Source organism: Canis lupus, chromosome 34 (assembly GCF_048164855.1).
Source record: "Canis lupus baileyi chromosome 34, mCanLup2.hap1, whole genome shotgun sequence".
Taxonomy (NCBI): domain Eukaryota; kingdom Metazoa; phylum Chordata; class Mammalia; order Carnivora; family Canidae; genus Canis; species Canis lupus.
The window spans coordinates 3,577,807-3,598,340 of record NC_132871.1 but is presented as its reverse complement, the minus strand read 5'-3'; the positions used below and the strand labels follow the sequence as shown (position 1 = coordinate 3,598,340).

General features: G+C 43.0%; 2 protein-coding genes across 7 annotated transcripts in view; one reads left to right on the top strand and one right to left on the bottom strand.

The window, feature by feature from the left end:
* Window positions 1-9,947, bottom strand: part of LOC140624565 (uncharacterized) — a 136,558-nt gene extending 126,611 nt beyond the window's left edge. For 2 of the 6 annotated variants that reach the window (XR_012024027.1, XR_012024026.1), the window contains exons 1-3: window positions 8,761-9,081; window positions 8,329-8,515; window positions 4,265-4,843 (exon numbers count right to left, since the gene is read on the bottom strand). Coding sequence is in view for 2 of the 6 variants with exons in the window: in XM_072811477.1 (XP_072667578.1) it covers window positions 4,798-4,843; window positions 8,329-8,515; window positions 8,761-9,073 (546 nt within the window). In the remaining 4 variants the exon portion in view is untranslated. Of the gene's footprint in view, window positions 1-1,151; window positions 4,844-8,324; window positions 8,516-8,760; window positions 9,082-9,620; window positions 9,649-9,683 lie in introns of those variants that run through there. The other 4 variants (XM_072811478.1, XR_012024028.1, XR_012024029.1 and 1 more) reach the window with 4 other exon arrangements.
* Window positions 9,948-10,095: 148 nt separating this feature from the next.
* Window positions 10,096-20,534, top strand: part of ZNF804A (zinc finger protein 804A) — a 274,035-nt gene continuing 263,596 nt past the window's right edge. The window contains exon 1 of the mRNA XM_072811441.1: window positions 10,096-10,257. Coding sequence (XP_072667542.1) covers window positions 10,147-10,257 — 111 coding nt within the window. The 5' untranslated portion in view covers window positions 10,096-10,146. The remainder of the gene's footprint in view (window positions 10,258-20,534) is intronic.

Genomic DNA, 20,534 nt, shown 5'->3' with positions numbered 1-20,534 from the left:
CCAGTCCTGGAGAACACCCAGGTACAAGACCCGGGTCACTGACACCATCAAGGCCTGCATACATGCTGACTATGGGGGATGAGAGAAATGAATCATTTCGCTTAAGCTCTTATTGTTTTGGGGGGTCTTTTAGAGAATTTGATGTTTACGCTCCCTGATATACTGGGGGGACCTACTGTACTTCACGTGTATACACAGGTTTGTTTATCGAAAGAGAGACAACACACCTGTTGATATAAGATAAAAATAAAGGGGAAAAGCATTGTTATAATGTGTTTGCTTTTTCAAATCCTTGCTTTAACTTTTTTGATCCTGAAACTCAGTTAACAATAATTACTGAGCACATTCTAGGCTCAAGATACTCCTCAGGGCTGCAGGGATGCAACGGAAAGCAAACCAGCCAAGGTTGCTGCTCTTAACTGGTCTTCCTGCTGCTAGGGAACTGAGAGAGCAAGCATGTATACATACATAACATGGATTGTACACATAATAATAAGACTAAATTGGTGCAAAAGTATCTTAATTTCTTTGAAAATTAAGAAAAATCCCAAACAAGGATTATTACATCTCTTACTTAAAATCGGTTAAAAAAAAAAAAAAAAAGCTATTTAAGAAATTAAGACTCCTTTCTCCCAAACTCCCTGACCCTAGCCCCCGAATCATCCAACTTAATCACCGTCAAGTACTCTTGAATAGCTAACCTTTCTGCCTTGCTTTTCTGCAAATCGCTATCCGTTTACTATCCATTTACCGGTCTGTAAAAAATTATATGCTAATTTAATTATACCCAAATGAGAATATACTGTAGTTATTGGTCTTGATGTTTTTTTTTTTTTGTTTTTTTTTTTTGTTTTTTTGTTTTTTTTTTTTTTAAATTTTTTTTTAATTTTTATTTATTTATGATAGTCACACACAGAGAGAGAGAGAGAGAGAGAGAGGCAGAGACATAGGCAGAGGGAGAAGCAGGCTCCATGCACTGGGAGCCCGACGTGGGATTCGATCCCAGGTCTCCAGGATCGTGCCCTGGGCCAAAGGCAGGCGCCAAACCGCTGCACCACCCAGGGATCCCGGTCTTGATGTTTTTAGATAAAAATCTTAATAGAGACAAAGCTTGTTTTTTTTTTTTTTTGAGAATTGATCTCTAATTTACATTGCGTGCATTTTCATTAATTTTTGCTAGTTATTTACCTTTAATGGACATATTGGTTGTTTTCCAATTTTATGTATTACAAATATTCTGCAGTGAGCCTTCTTATGCTTGTATTTTTATCTCTATGATATTATTTCGGTATAATAATTTACAAGAAGTGGGTGGGATGGCTGAAGATGGGATATGCACTTTAAAAAAATAAGAATAAAACCAATTTACTCTTCAGAGAGTTGTATCCATTTACATTACCACTAACCTTAACTAATACACGCCATCAATCTATTATTATCTAGAATAATCTGATAGAAAAAGTGAGTCAATTATATGTCATGCTTATTTGGTATTTCTTTTGTTTATTGTTTGTTTATATGTTTTGTTTCTTTTTCTATGGCCTTTTACTTTATGGATTTTGATTTTATGTTATTTGGCACATAAATGCTTGTGGATGTTATATTATCTTCTTCAATTGTATTCTTTGATATTTTTTTACCTCAAATTCTATTTCACAGGGTAATAATGTAAATACTATGGTTATCTCTCTGTCTGTGTTTAATTATTCTATTTTCTTCCTCTTTACATTCAACTTCTCTATCACTTTATATTTAGGAATATCACTTGTTAGATTTTGTAATCTGAAAGGCTTTCCCTTTTATAGGATAAATTATTCCCACTCATTGTGAAAACATATGTGCTTGTCAGATGCTTAATTTTTTCCCTTTCTACCATCCATTTATTTTTATAATTTCTCATTGTCTTATTTTTTCTAGATAAAAATTTATTTTCATAGAATTTAATAATTAGTAAAAATGACTTTTTTCTTCATGTAGAGGAAAATGATCACTTAAAATGTGAGTATATGCAAGAAATCCAAAGAAAAAATAATCATAGTTTTACTATTGAGAGATTTACCTGTTAATCTTCGCTGTAATACCATGAAGTCATTTTTTAATGTCTTGTCAATATGAATAGGGGTGTTCTTTTTATACAAAGATGCAATTTTGTTTTATTTTCCTACGGTTTTTTAGACCAGTGTTATTTCTGTATTGTATTTAAAATTCCAGTGTTATATTAGTTTCAGATGTAAAATATAGTGATTCAACAACTCCCTTCATCACCCAGTGCTCATCATGACAAGTGCCCCCCTTCATCCCCATTGCCTATTTGACCCATCCCCCACCCACTTTCCTTCTGGTAACCATCACTTTCTTCTCTATAATTAAGAGTTTGTTTCTTGTTTTTTTTTTTTTTCTCTCTCTCTCTCTTTTTCCTCTTTGCTCAGTTATTTGTTCCTTAAATTACACATATAAGTAGAATTATATGGCATTTTTCTGTCTCTGACTGAATTACTGCACTTAGCTTTACACTTTCTGGTCTATCCATATCATAGCACATATACCTGGTTTCTTAACTCTGTTGCAGGATTCAATTTTTGTAAGTCCTATACAGTCTTTTGGTATATTCCAGACACTGTTTTGCCAAGGTCACCAATGTCTTTCAAGATGGACGACTTGAGATCACTCTTCTGATCTCTTCTCACTTGACCTATCAATAGCATTTTTCACAGGTGATCAATCCCTCCTTAAATTTGATTCTTTTTTTTTTTTTTTCCTGGAGGAAGGTGCTTCCAAAGCATCATATTCTCTTGGTTTTAAACACTTTTTGACAGCTCATTTTCTATCTTCTTTTTAAGCTACTTTTCCTAGAGCCAACCCCGATCTGCCCTACAGCCCTCTTTCTATATACAAGTAATCTCACGTGATTTCTGATGCCTTCATGCTGTGAATGGCCCTGATTTGCCCCTGGCTCCCATATGAGTATCTCGATCCTGACTCTGGACTTTGTACCTGGCCATGTCTACTCTCTCTGCTTGTACATTTAAAAGGCATTTCACATTTATTTAAAAAAAATAATAATCATCATCTAAACTTAGCATTTTTCACAAAGTCTCTAGACTTTGCCATCTCAGGAAACTGCACCACAACTAAGGCCAAATTCTGTTATTCCATGTTAGCCTTTTTATCACCCCACATCCAAATCTATCAGAACTCTTGTCAATCTAGTTCATAACGATTTCCTTGATTTGTTATCTCATCCCCAACTCTACTCACCATTATAGATGAATTGCTTCTATTATAGTATCTTCCCAATATTGTCCCTGCTTTCACCTATCTTTTATGATTCTTCACGTACTAGTTATGGTGCCATTTTCTTCTTCCTCCATCCATCCTTTCCTTCTTTTTTTTTTCTATGTTTTTACTCATATATGTGCCTCTATGTGTATGAATGTCAGTCATCTTTTTCTTCCACCTCCCTAGCTTCCTGCTTCTCTTCCAGTTCTTTCTTCTCCCTCAGAATTAATATTAAAATATGTCAACAAACTACATGTACTCTCACTTATATTCTTGCCTGTCTTTGGCAAATATATATACACATGTTCTTGGTTGTTTTTTTTTTAATACGAAACCAAATCCTATTTTATATTTTTCTTTTGTTTGTATACTTCTTACACAATAAAATAACCACATAATCCTACTAAGTCAATAGGTATAGATACAGTGTATTACTCTAATAGATGCAAAGTCTTTAACATATATAATAACATGTAGCCATTTATTGATGATAATTTCCCATTTCCAGGTTTTTCTAATTATGAACAATTAAACAAAATTGCATTAAGTGTTCTTGTGAATATCCTTTTATTCTGTTTAGAGAGTCCCAGGAATACAATGGCTGGGTCAAAAGTTATATATAATTTTAATGTTAATCGATGTTACCAGATTGTTTTTCAAAAGACTATAAAATGTAGGAATGCAATAACTGTTTATCTTTATCTTGACTAATAATATAACTTAATGTTATCTTTTTGGTAAGTTAGTCATATAGCATCCAATTACATTAATTTCTTTGGCAACATATTAGAAATGTCGCTTTGGCTCTTAAAATAGCATTGTCCTGGCATCTATCCCAATGCTACTTATTATAATTGAAAATTAAGGGAATTAAAAGACAAAAACCCATTTTCAGTATCAAATAAATATACTAGTCAGTACGTGATCTACCATTCTTTTAAGACATGTTAAAAAAAAAACGCATAATATCAATTGTTTAATTTACCTGTTAGGGTTGAACCTAAGCAAATTCGTGAAATTTCTCTCTGATCCATTTTGCATTTTCACTAATTCCCACATTTCCACAATTTCTGCATTTCCTCCAGCCATTCAAGACGCACATCCTCGAGTAGAAAACTAAATTGATGTTCTGTTCTTCCAGGCCTGACCAATATCAAATCTAGGGAAGTTGCCAATCAGAGAGATTAAAGCTTGAGAACAAGATAATACCTAGTTTATTCCTTTTCTTTTAGAAGTGAAATAACTGCAGCTAAGTCATGATTCATTCAGTGTCGCATGGTTGCTTTAGCTGGACGTTATTTAAGGCGAGTTCCAGTGAGTCTTTAAATGTAGTACTGTCTTCACAAATTCAGGTTTCGTAGTTCATGGGTTCTAAGATGCCTTTTTGTTTTCAACATCTCCATAACTCAGATGTCTTATAATCAGTGGCTTCTTGCAGTTAATTGACAGTGCTTTTGCATTTATAGTGGAGATAAAAAGGGTACGTCTTATAATTGATGTGGTATTGGATCTGGTAGATCACGGTATTTGTTTCAAAGAGGCCGCACTTTTAAATCCAGCAGACCTGAAATACAGAAACAGGGATATGGGAGATGGACCTCCTACTTTTAGGTAATAATTAATAATAACCTCAGAAAGTCACCATCTCCTTTCAAATCATACAATAACAGTATCGGCTGCAGATAAAGTCAATAACGTTTATTCAATGCATACCTCATGACTAGTATAAGACACCAGTGTTGGAATAACTTGATTAACATATAGCTCATTTTTAAAGATTCCCAGCATAGCTTAGGTTCACTTGTGGCATAATTTCACTCAAATATGTTAACACCAAACTAATTATGAAACCCCATATGCTTATAGCTTTTATGTAAATACAAATTAAAAAATAGAAATCAAATAAAAATATTAAAAAAATCCAAATTTACCATCTTAATTTAATACAACAGATGATGTTGCTTTGCTGAAACCAAATCCAGTCTCAACATGGATGTTTTTATGAGTATTTGTGTGTCAATAGTGATCTAAGTACGCCTGATGATTAGGGTGCACACAGGTGCCCTATCACGTTTCTCCGGTTTAACGCCTTTATCCACGCAGATGTCATGATATCATTTGGTCTTATCTTAGAATAAGCAAAACATTTACGTGTTAAGTTTTTAGTTTTTTCCTCATTAGTCCAACACAATAAAAGTTGTAATACCTGGCACCAATGTGGTCACAACTAGGAACCCAAACAAAAGAGACATATAGCGACAACACCTAGTTACAAATTCTTGTTATAGGATTTCGCAAATGATCAAGAATATGCTTATTATGTTAAGATTGTTATAGTAATGAAAAGGAAAGTTTTGAATCCCAATAATAGAGTCTGGAATCACTAAGAACACATCACAGACACATTTGAAAAACACTGAAATAAGCTTTTCTCTCTCTTTTTTTTTTTTTTTTTTCAGGATGAAGTAAGAACAGGAACTCAGTGCCTAGAAGCTCAGGTAAGGCTGGGGTGCGGGACCCAAAAGTGAATATAATTTGTGGATCATTCATTTTAGTGATGGGAAGTTATCCAGACAAACAGAGTAAAAGCATCCAGAGCCTGTAATGACAGGAAGTAGGAAGTCTCAGCATGCGGGGGTAGCAACATATGGTCTGAAATAGCAGCAAGGAAACTGGGGGGGAGATTTACTTCCCTCTGAAAGAGCCGGACTGAGCGAAGTGGGGCAGGGATTGAGGATGGGGGGTCCAGCCACTGGTCTGGGAGAAGAGGCAAGACGTCGGTCTCACGTCTCCAAGGAACAACATTGTCCTGAAATCTGTGTGAGCCAAGAGGAGGCCAGGAGCAATACCTCGTCGGTGCACAGAAAACTGACATGGAAATTTGGGTTAGGGAAGCAAGATGAGGAAGAGGAAGTGAGGTAAATCAGTATCGGCACAGGGCTTAGGGGATCTTGATTTAAATCCCAATTGGAGAAGGAGAAAAACTGAAGTGTGGTTGCAAAAAGGAACTGCACACTGTTTTTAGATTAATATCACTTACACAGAACTGTCATAATTAAATTACTAAGTGTAGTTTTTCAAGTCGCAAGTCGCCAATGAAACCCAAGTGATACAGGATTATCCCATAAGATATTTAAAAATATTTTCTGATGATGAAATATTGACTCTGAGTGTTTAGATATTTAAAGCAGGTCTCCAGTCAGACCTCCTAAGTTCTCCGGGTGATTGAGAGGGAATATTTTATTTTTAAGAATTTGGTGGCATCCTTCCATAGAAATAATCCACGTCAAGATGATTACTAATAACTGAAATCGGAATTGTTTTAAGTAATGGGAATAGGCCATGGATTTCAGAGACTATAGCATAACAGGAATTTGGAGATGCTTACTTGTGTACCTACTGCCTTTACACCGTGACAAAAAAGGAAAGAAATGAGAACAGCAAGATGGAAGAGCACAATAATTTGTCACTACCTACTGATCTCACTTTACTGCCATAGAAAGGCACGCTTCCCTGCCAAGACGATGGGGAAGCCCTGGTGTCCCACCCGCCTTCTATCTTCGTTTTTAGCAAAGTTGAAATGAAAGGTTCTGACGTTTGCTGTAAGAATTCCACTCTGGGTAGTGGTTGTTACGGTCAGACGCCGGATGGCACGTGGTGGGGGGGGGGGGCTCACCATTCCGAACATTAACTTTGACCTGATGAAGAGCCCACAGGTAACGGGGCTCATTGGTAGGGACACAATGACTATCGTACAGTGGGATTAATCGTTTTATTTGATTGATCATTATAGATGCGGCTGCTCAGTCGAGATAAGGGGAAACAAAAGGAAACTGCGCTTGCTTCTAAATATGCCTACTGAAGTTCAAGGTCTAGGTCCAGAATCTGCATATTATGTAATTTTGAGATAGATTCCCTCCTGTGTAGGCAGACAACGAGGATAAAATTTAGGCAAAAAAAGGCACATTCTTTTATAACCGGCCTCACCCTTCATGCTTTAGCAGCAAATCTATGGTTTGTTTATTGCCACCTCTTGTAGGGCTACATGTGACAGTCTGGAGCCACCTCATCATACCATGAAACGTGTAAGTGGTAAAAATAGCCTGTTCTGACAGTGAAAAGACTCTTCAGAGATTAGAAGATATTTCACTGAAGTTTATTAAGATGCCTGTGTATCCTAAGATATATACATACACATGTGTGCTATTTATGACATACATATATACACTCTATAAACTTTGCCACTAGAAAACACAATATGACTTTCCAGATAGACGGGATTCTGCTCCACAGGACAATTCCTATAAATGTTCCTGTTTTCTGAACTGGAAATTGAGCTTCACGATGTAGATAAAGATCTGAACATCTTGTCAGAAGGATTTGGAGAGAATAACATTTCAGAAAACCTAGCTTAGATGACTGTGACTTGCAAACACAAGAAAACTACATTATCTGACTCTTTCCCTTATGACCCTTCTTCCCTTTCCTAAGGAGATTCCTCGGTTTGGCTCAGTATTAGTGAAGACCTTATCCCCGGGTCTACCAGCTGCAAGTTTCCCAAACTTCAGAAGGCGTCACGAAAAACGTCCAGGTCATTAGTTGTTCCCAAAATGGTATTACAGAGAATCCCTGCATCCTCAAAATACAAATAATAATAAAAACAAACTGCTGTAATGATAGGTGCCAAGATGGATTTAATTTCCACACGCTATTCAGTGAAGAATACTCTTTTTTATTTTTTTTCTGATAGATCCTGTGCATACTGAATTCTAACAAATCATTAGGCGATCTGTTCCACGGAGTATGTAAGTTTTAGAAATTCCTGCTCTCTTTTTCTCCCAAGATTTCCGCACTCCCCCAAGTGGATATCAGAGAAATTCAGCCAATACCTCTAAAGGACTGTGACGCTTCATCATGAGCTATGATCAATCCACATCAACTTTTTTTTTTTTTTCTCTTTGTTTGAACTGAAGCATGGCACATGCAGAATTTTCCTTAGATGAGTCTAGCACTGCCCTCTCCTACCTCTGTCACTTCTGACTTACTCACAGCAGTGTCCCCTCTGCGGGAAGCACTTCTTCTGTCCCCTTGTCTTCTCTTCCTCTCTCCAGGGCTGGTGTCCGGGGGGCGGCCGGGCTCCCTGCGAGGCCGAGGACCGGGGTGTAGTGTGCGGAGCCCCCGCCGTGCGGAGCCCTAGGGGTGGGCGGCCCGAGTGCAGATGTCCTGACACCTCGACCTTCAGACAAACAAGACACACAGTCAGGTCGTGCGGCGGCGCCGTCCGCGGTGACCCGGGAGCATCACCACGTCCACGTCCATGTCCACGTCCCGAATCTGCTTTAACCAATTAGGCCGCCCCAGGCGACAGGGAGAGCAGCCTGCGGCACCTGCCCCGCCCTCCCCCGCTGCCTCCATCCATCTCCGGGCGGCTCAGGACTGGCGCGCACCTGACGCCCCCTCCCCCCCCCCCAGGAGTCACACCTGCGCCGAGGCCCAGGCGACCCGGCCGGGGAGGGGGCGGCTGGGGCACCTGCAGGCGGCCTGGCGGCCGGGATCGCAGCGCCCCGTCCCCTGCTTGCCCGGGGGACCCCAGGGGCTGCCGCGCAGGGGGCTTTGCGGTCTGGTCCCTTCTAGCGCCCGGTGTGTCGTGCGTGGGAAGAGGGACCCGGGGAGGGACGCGAGGCGCGCGCGTGGCAGCCGCTCCTTTGCGGCAGAGCCTCCCATCCCTCCCCGGGAAGGGCTTTAGGAAGCCGCGGGGCTCTCGGGAGATGGGGGCCCGGCCCTCGCCTCCCATCCGCTTCCACTCGCATCGCCGGGAGCCCCCCCCGCCCCCGCCCCCGCCCCCGGGCACAGGCCGCCCGCCCCGCCGCAGCTGTCAGCGCAAACGCTTGTGATCTCTGCGGCCGGGGGCGGCGCGGGGGTGCGGGTGCGGGGCGCTCCCCTTCTCTGAGACGCTGAACCGGGTCCAGCCCGCGGACCCCAAACACGCGGCAAACTAACGCGATGCAAGAAGCCCAGTGCGCGGGGGGCGGGGAGGGGAGGGGAGGGGAGGGGAGGGGGCGGGGGGCAGCGCTGCGGGCACCTGCGGGGACCTGCGTGCACCTGCGCGCACCTGCGGGGACCAGCGGGCAGCTGCGGGGACCCAGCCGCTCCCCTCCGCCCCCTGCCCCCTCGGCCCCCGCCCCTGCTCCACCTCGCAGGAGTCCCCCGCCCCTCCCCGTCCCCCTGCCCCTGCCCTCCCCGCCCCTCCGCCTCTCGCCCCCACCTCGCAGGCGTCCCCGCCCCTCCGGCCCCCCCAACTTGCGACCCCCTGCACCCCCCGCCCCCGCCCCCGCCCCCACCTCGCCGGAGTCCCGCGCCCCCGTCCCCCGCCCCCTGCAGGCCCCCGCCCTCCCCGCCCCCACCTCGCCGGAGTCCCGGGCTCCCGGGGGGCGGGCGGGCGGCGGCGGCCGCGGCTCGGCGGCTCCCGGGGCGCTCCCCCTGGCGGGGGCGGGGGCGGGCGCCAGCTGCGCGGCCGTGACAGCTCCCCGTGCCAGCCCAGTGGCTCCCTGCCATTGGCTCGGTGCGGCGGACCGGCGACGCCGCGCACTATAACAGCCCTCATGCCCGCCGGCCGCCGCGACTCCCGGGCCGCCGCCGCCGCCACTGCCGCCGCCACTGACGCGCTCGGGGCCCTGCGGCCGGCGGGGGGCGGGGGGCGGGGGGCATGCGGGGGCGGGCGCGGGGGCGGGCGCGGGCGCGGGCGCGGGGGCGGCGGGGGGGCGGCGCGCGCGGCCGCGGGGCGGAGTGAGCGTGGCCCCCGGCGTGCGGGGCGGCGGCGGCGGCGGCGGCGGGGCCCCAGCGCCGGGCGGGAGGCGGCGGGGCCCCATGGAGTGTTACTACATTGTCATCAGCTCCACGCGGCTCCGCAACGGACACTTTCGCAACATCAAGGGAGTTTTCCGGGGCCCCCTCAGCAAGAACGGGACCAAAACTCTGGTAATAGCTCGCGCGCGTCCCCGGCCCCGTCCCCGGCCCCGTCCCCGTCCCCGTCCCAGTCCCCGTCCCCGTTCCCATCGCCGTCCCCATCCCCGGCCCGGTCCCCGCCGCGCGGGGCGCGTGGGGAGGATGCGGGAGGCGCGGGACCGCGCAGGTGTCGCCGCGCACGGGGGCCCCCGAGCAGCGGCCCGGGGGCAGGGGCAGGGGCAGGGGCGGAGGCAGGTGCGGGCGCGGGGGCAGGTGCGGGCGCGGCTGGGATGCGAGCGAGGCTCGGCCGGTCCGGGGTTTCGGGGGACGCCCGCTCGGAGGATGCTCTGCCCCGGCGCGCCCCGCTCCCGGAGCTGGGGGGGGCCGCGGCCGCGGGACCCCTGCCTGGGAACGCGCCCCCCGGCGACCCCGCGGCGCCCCCGGGCCGGGCGGCTGCAGGGGAGGGGGCCGCGGGGCAGCGGGGGCGCCCGGAGGGCTCCCGAGGGGCGGCCGCAAACTTCGCGGGGACAAGTTGTCGGGGCTGAGCCGCCCGGGCGCCCGCCGAGCCCCCCGCCCCCCGCCAGCCGCGCACGCGGGAGGTTAGAGACCCGCGGGGTCACGGGCCGCCGGCTGGGCTGGAGCGCGGGCACCTGCTCCCGGGGGCTCCTCGCGGGGCGGGGGAGGGCTGGGGCCGGAGTCGCACCTGCCCTCCGCTCCCCGCCCGGTTACAGACCTCCCCGGGGCCCTGCCTCCCGCGTGCTGGCATCTGCGGAGCAGGGAAGCTGCAGGGAAGAGACCAAAACAAAAGGGGGGGGAAGGAGAGGAGAGGAGAGGGGCAGCTCCCTAAGGTTAAGGAGCGCCAGGAGAGCGGAGCTGGAGCCAGGTGGCCGCCTGCAGGTGCCTGCATCCCCGAGCTCTGCGCCTCTCCTGCTCCTGCTCGGGGCAAAGTGGTGACTGAGCCTGAGTCCACCGACTGGAACTTTAAAGCCGGACCCGATTAGTCCGCATTTTAAAATAGGATTCTGCATGCATTTATTATTATTATTATTATTATGAAACAAACAAAAAAAGTGCTGTGATGTTTTCCAAAAATGAAAAGTTCTCTTCTGAAGTTTTACGTGAATTCCGGCATGGATATGCATTTGATTTCTTTTTCTTTCTTTTTTAAAAATTTTTCCCCCTTCAATCTAAGGGAATCCTCCTTGCAGCTGATTTAAGATGCAAACAAGCAGGGTTAGTTTGTGGCTTGTACTGTTGGGGGTGAGACTGGTGTTGCAGGAAGGAGTGAAAATGCTCACCTGTGGTCTTCAGAGCAGTAGGCAAAGGCCAAGGGAATCATTGAAATTGCGTGGGCTCTGATTATTTTCTTAACGGACCTGGCTGCGTGGGAAGGTCAATATTTTGGCGGGCGAGCCCTTCAACTGGAAGAAAGCAGGCGCTAGCTTGTTTTTTCTTTCTTTCTTTCTTTCTTTCTTTCTTTCTTTCTTTCTTTCTTTCTTTCTTTCTTTCTATTTCTTTCCTTCCTTCCTTCCTTCCTTCCTTCCTTCCTTCCTTCCTTCCTTCCTTCCTTCCTTTTTTCTTTCTTTCTTTCTTTCTTCCTTTCTTTCTTTCTTCCTTCCTTCCTTCCTTCCTTTCTTTCTTTCTTTCTTTCTTTCTTTCTTTCTTTCTTTCTTTCTTTCTTTCTTTCTTTCTTTCTTTCTTTCTTTCTTTCTTTCTTTCTTTCTTTCTTCTTTCCTTTTTTTTTTTTAGAGCTTGTCTTTTCAATAAAGTTTTGCTTGTGGGAAGGATGCAAACTTACTGAACAAGAGCTCTATAGTTGCAATAGAGGTAAAAGAAAACACACACACCAAGGTGCATGGGGGGAAAAAAGTTGCAAACCAGAACTTGGCAAAATGTTGGTGATGTTGATTCTTAAATCAACCTTGGGTTTCTAACACTAGTTCAGTGTAGTTAAGCTGATTTGTTTGCTGTGGGTGTGAAGTCCATCCGAGCCTTATCACTCATGTTGACAGGAGCTAGGTTGAAGTCTAGATTTGCCAGTGTAAGTTTGGGGTGAAGATGTGTATTAAAAAGCAGCTACCTACACGAGATGAATAAATCAAAATATGGGCAAATGTTGGAGCAACAAACTGGCGTAAGAAGGATTAGAAATAGCTCTTATCATATTTCTTTGAGTCAGAGTAAAAGGACTTACAGGGACTTAATAGCTTATCCTTCCAGATTGTGTTTTTAAGCTGCCCAACTTTATATTTCCTGTGAAAGAGATTTGTACTGGGTAAAATCACATAGACTTCCATCTATGCTCCAACGCTGTTTGAAGCTGTTACTTTACAAGGTGACTTATGTCATATGTTTGTTTTTTGTACATGTCTTTTGATGATTTTGTTATTAGGGAGAATGAGAGTTATGCCCGTCTTTAAGTACCGTGGGAGAGATCTAAACATATTCATAAATGAGTGTTTTTAGGTTCAGTAATATCGAGACTTAACCTAAAAATGTATTCTTCACAACACATAGGATGCTGTGAAAACTTAGTGGAAGCTAAATTGTCCTACGAGATAAAAACAGAACCTGAACCTTGTCAGAATTAGGAATCTTAAGAAGAAACACTAAATGTACATATATTTCATTTTGAACATTTTCCAGTAAGAATGTGTGGTTGTGACTTTCTAATCCCAGTTTCATAGGATAGGCATTATGAGCCCCCTTTCACTTTCTTGTCTATTTGATTTTGACATATTTCAAATTTTGCCTTTAAAAATATCACTTTTTTTTTGCGTTTTGATATGTGTGGTACGTTAAAGGAATCTTGACAATATTTCAAGCGTTTTTTCTTACTTGAGGAAAGCACAACTTAAAACCACCCAGGGAAAAGGTACTTTGATTTTTCCAAAGAAATTCCAATTATTTTCAATTAGTGGATGAGTAATGGATATTCTGAACATTTTTTTAAGTCATATTTTTACAAGATTTAACATCTTTCAAAATTATTGAATGATTTAAGACAGCCTATAACTGCTAATACAGTGTTCTTTCATGAACGGGAAGTTACTTATAGACTAAAGGTACCTCGGGCGCTGGTGACATTGATTAATTGCTTTAGCCCTAAGATCCAGAATGTAATCCTGCTACTTATCCTGAGGAGATTATCAAACTGTACAGTCTTTCCATAGGTCATATTATGTCCTTTGCACGTACAATTTTAAAAAAGATACTTAAAGATTAAGCCTGTTGTTAATCTTGACCTTACTTCTGAGCTCTTAAGTACATTCCTCCTGACGATTTTAAGTGAGAATGTACAAATCTTCATTTGCAGTGTCTTATAAGCAAAGAGAAAGGTCACTCTCCTTGTCATGATTTCTGTTATAATCGCATCGTATCTGTGATAAGGCTTTAATTCCATGTAATAAGAGGTAAACTGATATTTTACGAGCGCTCCAGGATACGTCTGGGTAAGTTATATGGGTCAGGGGCAGTGAAGAAAGTTTACCGTCCGTGTAATTCTCGTTCCGCTTCTTAGATTATCCCTTAGATATAACCATTGTGTATAAAATCGTTTATTGGCTGAGGACGTTTTGATATACGTATGTTTTGTCAATTGAACCACAGAACTCCTTTGCCCTACTTATATATTTAAAGACTTTTAATATAGAATGCTTATATATTTAACCCATAATGTAAATAGACATTTGATCGCTTTTAATATGGCATTTGGAACTTCGGAAAGCATCACTAATGTGTTCATTACATTTCGTTAGTCAGCATTTTTGTAGCTCATAAGAGTATTATGTCTTTTTTACTGACGGTGGAAGTAAAAACACATGACTGGGGAATTTGAGGTCATACAGTCAGTCAATATTATAATGCCAATTTCCTAACCCCAGACATACTTCCTTTATAGTTTAGATACTAAATTAGGGATTCCATAGGAACTGGTGTGTTACTATCCACACTGATAAGGAGGCGCTGTTGGTGTTCCCTGTCTCTTGAAGGCACTCTATTTTTCCACTTGCCTTCGGGTACGGAGAAATAGATTCGCAGGATAATTTGAATTCAAGTATATTTTAAGTCCCATCCTCCAGTATGCAAACATCAATAATTTCTGCCTGGCCTAAGCCCTGTTCCTGTGGGCTGCCCTCCTTTTCCAATAGATTAAGTACTAGCGTTGGCAAGGCAAGAAGTATTGATTTATTAATCAGTTCTCAACAAGTTTGTTACGTGGACCAACCACTTAAATGTATTGCGATGCCTCGATTGCAAAGCACTATCCTAGGCGCCGCAAGCTCTGTGTTAAGCATCACGCGTTAAATATTATTCATTAAGATGTATTCATGTACGCTCCTGTTCACTTCAGATGTGCTTCAGAAATATTCACATATTTTGACATGTTTGCAGGTTTCTTGTCACTCAGGACATTTTCATATGTATTCATTTTGAAAAGAATGAAAAAATTCTGGATTTTTCCCTGGGTGTATATAGGAACTCACTAGAATTAAGAGTCTTTGAAATATATTCTATGGCCTTTTGTTCTAATTATCATGATCTCGTATAACAGTATTATTATTCATGTCATTTCCTTACACATTTCTCCATCTCCTAGAGAATGGAATTTAGAAGGTCTCTCCCCTCATTGAAGCCCATTTATGTGGCATCTTTAAGATTGTGCTTAAGACGGAAGAGACCAGTTGTGAATTAGCGCTGATCAAAAATTATCATCGTGAGATTAATATCCTCAAGAAAGGTTAGGGGTGAGGGTGGGTGATGGCGATATCTTAATATATTCCCAAACTTTCCCACCTTATAAACTTCTTCACATAATCAGTCCATTATATGTTGTCCCAAATGTCTTTTAAAATATTACATATTCAGTATCAAAGACCATCTCGTGTCTCACCATTCTGAACTTAAGGTGCCGTGTATGCTTTGCTATCCTTCTTTTTTTATTCTAGCCAAACTTTGCAAATGTGCATTTTTAGAACACATTTTTCAAGTGGGGAAAGTAACTTATAATTGAATTGATATTATGACCTACTCAAAAATGTAAGCAATATCATATAAAATTATATAATTTGTAATATATAAATAAGGCAAACGTTGTCAAGTAATGCCCGTAATTCCAACATACCTTGGTCAGTGCATTAAATGTCCAGTTATTTTTGACAGCTGAAATTCAGATCGTGACTTGGTATCTTGTCATCACGTCTCAGTTCCTTGCCTGGCTCCTGGTGACTGCAATTACATTTTTACTGAAAATGCAGCCCAGCCAGGGCCTTGGGGACCACCTAGTCCCGGGGTTCCCATGGTTGTATTCAGGGCCAAATTCACGTTGCAGGAGTAGTTTGTTCGGTGTGCACTGCGTTTTAAAGTATTTGGCTTTCAACACCATTCAAAGAAGAATGCACTTGGCAGTTTGCCACCGTCTACGCGCTCTTCACTGTGATCTAGGTTTTCCACTTACTTACGTTACCATCCTGCCCAGTGAAGGCCCTCGAATTTCCCACCCGAGTGTCTGAGAATCAAATTTTACATTTGGGGAGACAGAAACATTTTTGCCATTCTGCAATGTGTCCTTCATTAAGTGCCAACTTTTCAATGGACAATAGTCTTCAAAAACGTTTTGGCACATTGACATTCTTTTTTTTTTTAAGATTTTATTTACTTATTCATGATACAGAGAGAGAGAGAGAGAGAGAGAGAGAGGCAGAGACACAGGCAGAGGGAGAAGCAGGCTCCCTGAGGGAGCCCGATGCGGGACTCGATCCCAGGACCCCGGGGTCAAGCCCTGGGCCGAAGGCGGCACTAAACCGCTGAGCCACCCGGGCTGCCCACATTGACATTTTTATAGTATCTGTTTGCTGTCTATTGATTGAACTGCTTAAAAGTATTCTCTGCATCATACTTCTAGGAATGCTATCATCATAACGAAGTGCATGATTTGAGGGTCATGCATTTTAAAATTATCAACTTTTGCGCAGGCGGCTGGTATTTTTTGGTTGTTTCTTGATTTTGGTCCTTTTAAAAATTAATATTGAATATAATTTTATCCTTTAATTTATACTTTTAATAAGCATGTTTAGTTAATGTAACACATTTGGAAAATAGTTTTTCGAAAGCATTATGCACAGGGGAAATAATATTTTTGATAATCGTCATGGTAATTCAGTGTTGACATACTTTCCTCCAGTGACCCTGTTTAACTGAGATATTACTATTTTAGGCAGCAGCTGTATGAGGAGTTTGAGTAATCCTTCCAGAAAGACAAAAAGATAGCAGTTTTAATCTGTGGTGTACTGCAGCCGATATTCAGGAAGAATTTATGCATATCACTTTTTTATATTGCTAACTATAAAAAATAAGAAATATGATTTTATTAATTCTTCTTTCTAAAAATCCTAGCTGAAACCATTTGGTCTGTTTTATCTCATTCTAAATTATTCTTTGGCCCTGAGGAAATATTTACCACCTATACTATATTACGGCGATGTTTCCAACTAGCAAATTTTCATTAATTTTATAAATATATCACAGCACACTTTCTATCACAGTATAAGATAAAATGGGGTAATAAATAATTAAAACTTAATCCTAGTTGTCAAAGTAGACAAGATTTGTTACCTCATACAGTACTCTGGGATCTTCCATAATGGTGTGACACCGTTAGGGGAAAGTTATATACTTTTCTAGATGTAATTGTATTAAAAACTTATGATGACAATGACATATTCAAATTATGAGAAGACACTTTTTTTTTTCCCTAAATAGCTTTAGAAAAATGAGCTTTGCTGTGTTTTCATAGCTAGCTTCCGGTGTCAACCAGAAGAGTGGCCAATAGTTTAATCAAATACTAATCGTGTGGCTGTGAAGGTATCTTGTAGATGTGGTTAGTATCTACAATCCATTGACTTTAAATAGAAGAGATGACCCTGAACCAAAATGCATGAGTCTCATGCAATTATTTGAAAGGCTTTTAGGGGAGAAGTTGAGGTTTCCTGGAGGAGAAGAGATTTGGTCTCAAGACTGCAGGATCAAATCCTGCCTTGAATTTCTAACCTCTTGGCTAATTCTACAGGAACCCCCAAAACCCATAGTCAAAGAGTCAATTCCTAATTCCCTAACCTATGAATCTATGTATCATCCATCTAATCTCCCTCCTATTAGTTCTGTTCTTTATGTGAAGAACTCTGACTGACCTACTGAAGATTAGTTTATTACATCTCTTTTACAATAAGGTGACTCAATATTTGAAATATAAATCATATTTGAGTTTAATTGAAAAGGGGTGAACTTGACATTGTTAAACTCTTGAGGTTTAAAATTGATTGACCTTCTCGTGGAATGTTCCTGTTACTTTATCTGAAAAGTATAACTTTATTTTAAACCTTTGCCTGGGTTACAATCTATCCTCCATCATCCCTGCCTGCCTCCCCACAAAAAAACCTTCTATAACGGTGTGAAATATACTATTCTCATCTGTTCAGCTCCAACAGATAGTCACACAGGCATTTATTGTATTTGACGGAAGTCAGGCTAGCTTTCAATGAGAAAATATTTTTTTTTTTTTTTTTTTTTTTTTTTTTTTTTTTTTAGAAAATATTTTAAACAGTATCGGGAGTGCATAATTTGGTAGTTTAAATCGAAGACAATAGTCTTTAAAGGGTGGCTAAGTAAAATGAAGGACTTAAGTTTTTCAAAACAAAAATGTCTCCATAAAAATATACAGAATGTCGTCAATGCCCCCCAACCAAAAGCAACTAGAAACGCAACTCTAGTTGAACCAAATTGGACACATTGGTACTCGTTGGGACCAGGTAAACTGCACACCATGGGGGACCTTGGAGCATTTCAGGAAGTGGGGGTATGGAATCATTTTATAGGATTTGGGATTGGGAGAAGTGATCTTGCGGAGGGTTGGTAAAAGCACTCTTATTCTGGATACCGTGAGAAAGAAGGACCGATTCCATGGTTGGTGACTTCAGTACTTCTTACCTAGGAGGCCGAGAATAGAGTGGGGGAAGGTTGTAACTGGGGGAAAACAAACAAACAAACACAAACAAAAAATCCTGCAAAACAACAGCTTTTGCTCACATTGGCTGGCAGATGGGTGTGTTTGGTAACAAAAACAGTGTTTTCGTTTTTGTCCGTCCTCAAAGATGATTGCTGAGTGTTCTTTTCTGTCCCATCGTGCTCGTAGACAACCTTGTCTAAGGTTAGTGGGCCATGAAACTCTTTGTGTTTGATAAGAGAAAACCACCCTTTACTCTTAGATCCAGGTGCGCTCTTTGGTGACAATTCCCAAGGACTGCTTTTTTTTTTTTTTTTTTTTTCCTCCTCAGATATGACAAGAGAATGGCTAGTGGTGAGCAGTGGGGAGGCAAGGCCATCAGGGAAGATAATTTCAAGGTCATGAGATCCAAAGCTGGGGACTTTTAGGGATGAAGGAGGGAAGGAGGATGGTCAAGAATTATCAAGGTGGAATGAAGAAGACTTGTGTCCTGCACTGGCACATTAATATGAGGATGTGGGGAGACAAAACATCTACCCATCTCTTGAGAGAGCTACAGGGAAATTTTTTTTCCAAGAGAGACAGTTCAGTTGGAACGAAGACATGCAGAGAAACTTCAGTGGGAGGCCTAAAGCTGTAGAGATTTCGTCAACATCAGACATTTCAGAATTCAAGAAGGCACAGTCCCGGTGTTTTAGGGCATGTGGAAATACAGAGGACCGTATCAGAAAAGAGGATGTAACAATCACATGGGTCACATGGGGATCGAAGTCCGAAGAATGAAGAATTTGGAAATTCTGGGCTCCTTGTGGTATTGACATCATTGGGGATGGAGGGTAGGATACAATTGGTCCTGATAATCCCAGCGCAGGCAGTGGCAGCAGTGGAGTGGCGGGGGATGACGGAGAGGTAGGGGTTCTGTGGGCCGCGCTCAGTTCTCGGGCTCACCTTTGACTCCTTCTGTGAGCCTGAATTTTGCATGGCCCTCCTCTGAGCCTCAGAGCTTCCCCTTGCCCCCTGCTGAAGCCTTATGGCGGAGGGGCATGGTTAGTTCAGCCACTGGAGATTTAAAATATTAACGGCAATTCAGGGGCCCCTGGGTGGCTCAGCCAGTTAAGCGTCTGAGTCTTGGTTTCAGCTCAGGTCGTGACCTCAGGGTGGTGAGGTCGAGCCACCTGTCGGGCTCCATGCTGGGCGTGGATCCCGCCTGGGGTTCTCTCTCTCCCTCTTCCTCTGCATTTCCCCACCCCTCACCACCCCCCGCTCCCACCCTCTCTCTCTCGAAATTAAAATAATAATAATAAATCAATAAAAATAGTTAAAGTATTAACATTCAAAGGTTAACCCATCCAAATGGCCTCGTTTGTGTCCTTCAGGTAGGAGACACCTAAACAATTTAACGGAGAGCAGACAAGTTCAGAGAGACTCTGAATCAGGTCTGGAGCTCAGGGAGTGGTGGAGCACCTTAGATGGATTATGGAAAGGAGGGGAGTCTGGAGCAATAAGTTACTGGGAAAGGAGTAAGACCAGTTGCAGAGAAGGAATGGGTTTAATGATGAGAGGTTTGTGCTGCATTATTTTTCCTCCAGCTGGCCAAGGACAGAAAGATGGGCTAACATATGGGTCCTCTATTTAATGACAACATCTGAAGGGACGTAGTCCAGTGGCTTCCGTGGGAGCGTCCCTGGAGATAGTGTAAGGTTGCCTTTTCAAAACTTGATAATACCTGTCCTTGCTGAAATGAAGCAAAGTACCTTCATGCCAGGGAAGAGAATGAGTGCTTTCAGTCGAGGATTATGGCTTGCGTGGGTTGGGCGTGTCTTGCTGTCTCCATCCGAATACTCGCTGTCGTGCTCACACAGTGATTGAAAGCACAAACCTTTTATGACCAGATGGAGCTGAGCTCAAATCCTGGGTATGCCCCTGTATCAGCATGTAATGAGTGGAGCTGCTTGTCACCACACCCCAAACATCAACCCTGTACCTACGTATTTGTGTTTTAATTTTTTTATAGATATAATAGAAATAGGCAAGTAGATTTTTTTTTTTTGACATGAAGTAGCTTTATAAGGTCAAAGCCAAAGACTTTGATTTTATTTGTATTTTTCCCACGGTTCTAAAGTGGTTACTACTCCAACCATCACATCTGTATTCTAATCTAGAATGAAAATGAGTAAAGGAGGAAGGACAAAAAAGAAAAAAAGCTAAATGTTTTTTCTTTTCTTTTCTTTTCTTTTCTTTTCTTTTCTTTTCTTTTCTTTCTTTTCTTTTTCTTTTCTTTTCTTTTTCTTTACTTTTCTCTTTTCTT